Source organism: Beta vulgaris, chromosome 7, assembly GCF_026745355.1.
Source record: "Beta vulgaris subsp. vulgaris cultivar EL10 chromosome 7, EL10.2, whole genome shotgun sequence".
NCBI lineage: Eukaryota > Viridiplantae > Streptophyta > Magnoliopsida > Caryophyllales > Amaranthaceae > Beta > Beta vulgaris.
This window is the reverse complement of record NC_079208.1, coordinates 9265472-9273742: the sequence shown is the minus strand read 5'-3', so window position 1 is coordinate 9273742 and position 8271 is coordinate 9265472. Positions and strand designations below refer to the sequence as shown.

Genomic DNA, 8271 nt, shown 5'->3' with positions numbered 1-8271 from the left:
AAGCCCACCGGTTTGCCATTTCCGGGTCGAGTTCATTGACGCATAAACCCTGCTCAAAGGGTTTAGTAAAACCACAAACTCACTCTCTCGCTTCACCATCACCAAACAAACAAACAATGTCTCTAATCGCAGGCTCCTACGAGAAATTCATTTGGGGATACAAACTCCGACAACCCAAATCCCCCGAATCCCAAACCCTAACCCTAGCCCTAACCCCTCAATTCTCCTACGCCGCCCATCTCTCTCCCCTCAAATCCGTCGCCGTCTCCGGCGTTGTCGCCGCCTCTTCCGCCGGCGACGACACCGTCAAACTCTACGACCTCTCAACTTCCTCCGAACTTGGTTCTCTCCTTCTCGAATCTTCCGCCACTTCTCTCTCCTTCTTCACACCTCCTTCTCTCTCCTCTTTCCCGCGCAATCTCTTCGCCGCCTCTGACGATGGGTCCTTCTCAATCTTCGACGTCGACCCTTTTGTTCTTCTTAAGACAGTTTCTGTTCACAAAAAGGGGATTAATTATACCTCTGTTCATCCGTCTGGGAAGTTGGCGTTGACTGTTGGGAAAGATTCGTGTTTGGGAATGGTTAATTTGGTCAGAGGTAGGAGGAGTTTTCTTTGTAGGTTGGAAAAAGAAGCTAGTATTGTTGAGTATTGTTTGGATGGTGGCAGGTTTTTTATGAGTTTTGATGATAAGATTTCTGTTCATGAGGCTGAAGATGCTAAGTTAGTTGGGGAATTTGAGACTGCTAAACGTGTTCTTTGTGCCGCCTCCGGCGAGGTACTTTAATTCCTTGCACATTATTATTATTATCATGTTATAATCTGTTTTATGATAAAGTGATAGATTAACGATTTCCAAGTGGAGTAACATATTTCTAAATGTTATAGTTTATAACAGAGGATTTTGGGAAGAAACTTGGAAGAGGGTAAGAAATGTAAGCGTTTTAGTGTGTTATAAGTTATAACTAATGAGAGTTAGAAATTCCAAGTTCGGTTGATTAGAGTGAATTAAGTTTTTCGGGTTTTGTGTTGGCAGTATTATAAAATAACTATAGTATGATAAGTTAGCTACATTTCGATATCTTATACAGGTCACTCTAGTTAAATTTAGGTTGCTTTTTTTTAGAATCTAATTTTCTTTGCTGCATCTATGAGCTGTTTGGATTGAATTGAATTTGGGTGTTTGGTCATATAATTGTGTTCAAAACCAAGTTAATCGTATCCGTTTTTTTTGGGTTTCAGGTCTTTGTTTTTGCTCCTTTTGAAGTCAGGTTAATATTTTTGTCTAAATTGTGGGCAGCTTGGATAAGAGCATAAGATTTGAGGAAATATATGATTCGATGGAAAAATGGTTTACTTGAGGCATATTTTATCTGTTTTGAGATTTATAGAATTTATATCTTGGAGCGCTTGAATTGTAGTATTATATAGGGGTTGAATTATATCTATTTACATTTCTTTTGTGATGGAGAGAGTACTTATGAAGTTATGATTGATGGTTTCAAATATATGTTACAGAATGGACTCATTTATACTGGTGGTGAAGATCGTGGGGTCACAGCATGGGACGCAGTCAGTGGGAAGGTTGCCTACAGCATAGACGATGCACACAAGTCTCGTATAAAAGGGATTGTTGTACTTTCTAAGGATGGAAATTCTAGTGCTGTTGAGAATCCCTTTCTAGTGGCTTCAGCATCTTCAGACGGAGTGATCCGTGTTTGGGATGTTCGTGCCATCAATAAAGAGAAGTCAATACCGGTGTCTGAGGCCAATACAAAGTCAAGAATAACATGTCTTGCTGGGTCATCTATTAAGTGTGAGTACTAATCTTGTACTTCATTTCCTTTTGGTATTCCCTCCTTACTTGCTGCCAAGCACCTCTCTCTCGTGTCTCACCTAAGTGAATCGTCACAGCTTACTTCATGCTCCTAGTGTCAAAAGCCAAAACCATTAATAAGTGGCTGTTTGGAATGAAATATTTCTTTTAGGATAATACTTCAATTTATAACGTATTTTTTAGCACATAATTCATGAGGATAGACCAACGTACCAGGAAAGATGCAAGTTAGATTCGTGCTATTGCAAGCTATACCTAGGTTTAGCACAACTAAGTTGTCTGACCCTGCAGTGCTCTTCAGTGATAGGTTTTATAAGTTTCATCTGTGATTGGTTGTTGTTAACCAACAGCCTTTTCAGCCTGAGGTTTACGCATTCCTCCCAGGACTGCCATTACTTCACTATGAGCAAACTCTCATGATGAACAGTAACAACTTAACTTATCAGCACAAGTAGCCAGAGGACTGTCCTGAGGGAGGAGAGGTTGTTAATTAAGATTTTGTCATGGTTTTGAATCCTGTTTCCTCTGGGGCAGAGGCGGAGCCAACAGGGGGGACGTGGGAGCAGATGTCCCCACACTTTGAAAAAAATTAATTCAACCTTATACCCCTTGACAAATTCGTATCTGCTACTCCTTGTGTGACCCCAAACCCTACCAGTTATCAATCTTGATTTTCCTTTAAAGGGAAATCTATAATGGTTTGATTAAAGATCCTGTGAGACTCTTCAGAGTTAAATTTCAGTTGAGACAGAGAAAGAGATGAGGAGGACTCCTGTAGATTAGGAGTTATTTGACAACTAGAAGAGGGAGGCTTGGTAGTTGGCACTTGGTTATCTTGTGTCTAAGAATCTCTTTGGTGGTGATATAATAGAAATTTCTCAATATCTCCTTGGTGGTAAGATGCCAAAGGATAAAACAGGTATCTAACAGAAGTGTTTGGACATCATGTTTAACTGTTTCTTGGATCATATTCTCAGAGTAAGTGCCAGCATTTTCGGAATATACATACTAGCCTTGAGGGTTTATAGGACAGGGTGTCTATCTTGTTTCCCTTTGGCGCACAAGGAGTAGCAGATACAAAAAATTTATTCGAATCTCTGATGTCCGTATTTCGTCCCTCCCCACTTTGAGAATCCCGGCTCCGCCACTGCCTTGGGGGTGAATGGTTCTTACGCCCTATATTGCAGGTAAGTGTATATGAATGCTTTGGCTCTCTCTAACCGACCTGGTCATAGTAAACTGGCGGTGGCTATCGACAAATGTCAAGCAACAAAGCTGATATTCTAAAAGTCCCAAACTCTGTCTTCCTACTAGTGTTATCCCCTGAACAATAACTTTAGGTTAATTCATACCTTGAATAGCTATAACAGATTGTTCTTTCATATGAATTGAGCTTAACCTTTGAGCAATGTGCTCATCTCCTTCTAAGACTAGGAGCCCTTTTAAAATAAAAATAGCTAGGTGCAGGTCTTTCCCCCTTGATCTGGGTAGTGGTTACTACCAAATGCTTATGTTCATCCTATCTGATAGTTCAGGATCGCTAGTGCTTCATAAATCTTTGTCACTGAAGATCCCTTGTCAATATTACTTAACCTTTTTTACCCTAAGTGTTCTTATATCCGTTTCTTTACATTTTAGATGTCGGAACACTACTTGGGTCAAAGCACAATTATACAGAAAGATGTAAATTGGGTATGGTAGGCACATTTTTTAACAGTTTCACTTATCATTATCTGTCATAGTAACCCTTGCTATTTTGTCCTACTGGAGGAATATGTTTTCTTCCAGCTAATTAGAATTGAAGGTTGAAATTACTGTAAGTATAGAATATTTGTTAGTTAAATCAATTGGTGGTTCATAGTTTAGTTCTGTATAGGTAAATTAAACCTCTTGAGAAGTGAGAACATAGCTAGGAGAAACGTCATGGACATAAAGAATTCTCTAGAATGAGAAAGAGGAGCTTTAGTGATGCAGGAAAGTGTCAGGTGTGATTTTAGCTTGGAGGCTTAAACCATAAGCTTGGATTCACCGGTTTCTATGTTTTCCTAGCAATTGGGGACAAAGTTATCTGTTGTGATGGGAATGAAACTCTTATGGTAATTGGTAACTATGATGCCTTATCTGACATGGTAGCTTTAGAGATGGTGTTGGACATAGTAGCAGATATAGTAGAGGTGGATATAATTGAACGGTTGGAAATTGTGGTTTTCAAAATTGTGATCATTTAAGGGGTAAAGCTACTTCTATGCAAGTTTTTGGAAATGAGGTGAGTTTTTAGTTGCTACTATTATTGTTGTATTTTTCTATTTGTAAGGTGCTACTAAATTGGAACTCAATTGCTGATTGTAGAGAAAACAAAAGTGGTAGAAGTTGAAGTTTGGCTCAAGGAATTAAAATTTGGATGATAAAACTTCCTTATTTATATTTTGTACTTGGTGGTCATTAGTTATTTGAGGGATTAAGGATAGAGAACCTTTTAGAATTTGTGGTCTACTACTTGCAAATCGACTAAGGGTGTTTGTGATAAAACTTTGGTACTATATTGGAATCCAAAGTGGTCTTTTACACTTTGTTTGGATAGGAGGAAATGGGAGAAAGGAAAGGGAGGGTAATAAGTTCCTTGTTCGGATAAGGGATTGGGGGAAAGAAGGGAGGAGCGAGAGGAAAGGATCCATTTTCCCTCTCGCTTTAATAAACGTCATCCCTCCCAAATTAAAGAGATTTGGAGGTAAAATGGAGCTCCATTTTCCCCCTCCATTTCTTTCCCCTCCTCTATTCCTCCCTTCCTTTCCCTCCTATTTCGCTATCGAAACAAAGTGTTAATATTTAAAATTCACAATCATGGCTGACTATCTTTTTTAAGTGGAAAAACAAAAATAGCTTGGGTGGCTGAATAATTGTGGCAGAGTCCATGTAACATATCCAGTGTGAAGAGATATGTATCCATCTATCACTCTCACTCTCACTCCTATATTCTAGAGCCCAGATCTGGGCTTATTAAGTCAGGATTACTAGTTCTTTTTTAACCTGAAAAATCGTCAACATGCCGTATGATTGTTATGTCATAATTCAACATTTTGAGCTCCTGTTATTCTGGTGACATTAGGCTGTGATGTACCGTACTGTATATGCTAAAATGGCACTAATATCGCGAATTTGTTTCGCACTCAGAATCCTCATCATCTTAATATTTCTCTATTTTGCAGCTCTTAGAAAACCACAGATAAATAAAGATTCTTCGGAGAAGAATGCTGTAGAAATGGAAGATTAATAGTCTGGCATATCTATGAAAGCAATGAGGTGATTCACTTTGGTAAAGTATAGCCTTATAGGTCTAAAAATGTACAAGTATTAGAAAATCTCTTGAACTGCACTTCATGATTAGATGCTTTCTGCATCGATTCAATTTTTGACTGGGCACAATTTTTGCATACTGGAAATTTTCGTTTAGATTGCTTATTGATATTGTTTTAAAGTTTTTGAGGACATTTAGTTTAGGTGAGTGAGTGTAACTATATTGTAAGATGTTTGTCTCTCTTAGCAAATCGCAATAGTTTCTTGGATAAAATTTTACGGTTTTGTAATTTGTATTGACAATTATGGATGGTTGGGAGAAAGATTAGTACTCCTATATTGGATTTTGAATTGAAAGTGAACAACTCTAAAATTAACACTAGTAAATATGTTTGATTTCTTTTGATAGACATTATGGATCTGGTTGTGATTTGAATTCATTCTGATGTGAATGGAGTTCTGCTATTTGGCAAAAACTTTGCTAACCAAAAGAAAATATGCAATGATCCTTTTACCCTTACACATGAACCATAGTGGACAATTATCTCTTTCTTTTTTTCTTCTCTACTACGGCAAGGCAAAGTTGGTGGGACACAAACACTTTAGTAACAACTCAATCTCAATCACGATCTCACTTTTTCTACTTCATTGTTGGAGGTGATTGAAGCTCAATATATTTAGAGACAGGTCTAGGCCCTGTCTTTCAGTTGAATGTAAAAAAGCATCCTCAAGGATATAATGATTCAAATCAAATGATAGTCTATTTAATTGTTATGTTGAACCATAAGTCCATAAGTACTTAAGTAGTGACTCGAAGATTTAAGAACTAAAAACCCATGAATTTTATAAAGCTTAAAAGATGAATATGAAGATGAGCTTCATATAGTAATTGATTATAAGCTATAATATATAAAGTTAAAAATGGGAGTCCTATTAAAACCAAGAAATATAAGCCTACCTGCCATCCACGCTATAATAAATAGTGTTTTCGGAAAAATCTGCTAGTGGAGGAAGACCCCATAGGGATAAGAGGTCATTTCCTTTAGTTTTACATTCTTATCCTAAAATATTGAATCTAGTTCTTATAGGCATTTTCGGTGCTGCTATTGCGATAGCTTTTCAGGAAATTATTTTCGGCTACTCCGCTTATTTCATAAAGTATTCGACTTGATTTGCCAACAACTACCCAATATTCGGGAAATCCTTTCCTCGAACTCATACGGGATTCCGCAGATCTTACTGTAACTGGTTTGTTGGAAATTAATGAAATTTGGAATAAATGTAATCTACTAATATGTGGTTGAACATGTGGCTCAATTTGCAATCAAAGTAAATTAAACAACGTTTTTTGTCCATTTCATTTGGTAGTACTTCAATCTTTAGGTAAACCGAAAAGATAGAGGGCAAGCTTTAGCTTGACAAGGAGGCCTTATTATAAGTTATAATCAACCTCACACATCCCGCTCAATACACACCACTTGAATCGGCAAAGAACCGAACACTTGGGAGTCATCGAGATGCCAAGTGACTCCGTCGATAAGAGCTCTTGGGAGTCATCAACGTCTTATCCCCTGCGTACCTTGAGAAGCCTAATAAAGTAGGTAAACAAACTTATTTAAATGGCCAAACAAACATAAGTGGATTGACAATCGTTTGAAAATATAAGCGACATCCTTTAGTAATAGATGCACATTCAAGAATTACAAAATTCATGACCAAAATGAAAGAGTGCAATAAATGATCACATACTTATTTCATTAAGATCATTTACTTAAAAGCATTCTTATATATAAAAAAATCTATTATGGAAGAAATATGTCCTTGACTAATTCTTACATACATTTGTAAGTTTTTTTATTTAGAAAGATAATGGATTCACAAACCAATTCCTGCTAGGCTACTAGCCTGCATGACACACCAGCTCAGAGGCTGGGTATAAGGCTAAACTGCCCATAAGTAAATTCCTCAACATATTGTTGGGATGAGAATTCAAACTCTAGGCAATATCTTGAAATTCGAGGTAGTACTCCACTGGGCTACCACCTCTCCCTCTTACATACATTTATAAATAAGTATGGACAATCAGTTGAAAGCATAATATACACCTTTAAGTAAATGGATGTGTCACCATGAATAACTAGGCATATTACAACAAATCGAAGCTCGTGAAGTCAAGGTTTCAAAGGGAGGCTTTTCTATCAAAATTGCTTTGCTAATTACTCCCTTTTTAAAAATATTGCTACATTTGCTTTTTTATACAGATCAAGGAATTGGTGAGGACCCACTATGCATAGCCAATATTGAGGAGAAAAGCATATTGCTAATGACATAGTGAAAAGTTGGGGTTAATTTCATAAAAAAGGGAAGTTGGCCCACACAATTGAAATCTGGCGGAATTTTTCGGGGGAATTTCCAAACCTTTTTCCCCTCCAAAATTTGAGAGCACACTTTTATTGAATTTCAGTTACAACAGGGGACTAATTACAACAAGGAACTTATTTTGTTCTCTCCAAAGTTTCAGAGACCTCAAATGAAATTTCATACAACAGGGATTAAAATTTTCCCCAAAAACAAATTATTCACCCAAAATTCAAATTAAAAGGGGAATTTAAATTTCCCCCCAAAAAAGTTCCACAAAAAAATCCAAACTGAAAGGGGACTATTGTAACCCCCCACATTTTTAAAGAATTTTCATAAATATATTAAAGTATTTATGTGGTTATATTTAAATCCAAATGAGTTTGGAAAATGATTTGACTTTTAAAAAGGGTTGACTATTTTAAAAGTCAACTAAAAATATTTTTCATAACTTAATAAAATTTGTAATATTTTAATTAAGCATGTTTTAATAAGAGTTTTAATTATTAAAAGCATATTTGAAAAGAAAGCTTAATGGAATCGAAAGCCCAAAAGTAATAAAAGGGAAAGGATTATTTGATGATTAAAGTCCTAATAAGCCCATCTTGTTAGTCATCAAAGTTTTAATTATTGAAATCTCTTTTCCTAAGCCCAAAAGGATTAGCCTATTTAAATATCCTAAAACCCAAATATTTTACCCTACACTCTACTTTTCTCTCCTCCCTTGCACGTGATACTTTCTTTTCTCTCACCCGCCGGTTTCTCTCTCTTCTTCCCTTTGTGC

General features: G+C 36.7%; 1 protein-coding gene across 1 annotated transcript; it reads left to right on the top strand.

Moving 5' to 3' along the window:
• On the top strand, positions 1 to 5486 carry LOC104908832 (uncharacterized). The gene is made up of 3 exons (XM_010697995.4): positions 1 to 776; positions 1517 to 1814; positions 5042 to 5486. Exons 1-3 carry the CDS (start codon positions 117 to 119, stop codon positions 5104 to 5106), a joined length of 1023 nt encoding a protein of 340 aa, XP_010696297.1. The 5' UTR covers positions 1 to 116; the 3' UTR covers positions 5107 to 5486.
• The last annotated feature ends 2785 nt before the right edge of the window (positions 5487 to 8271 follow it).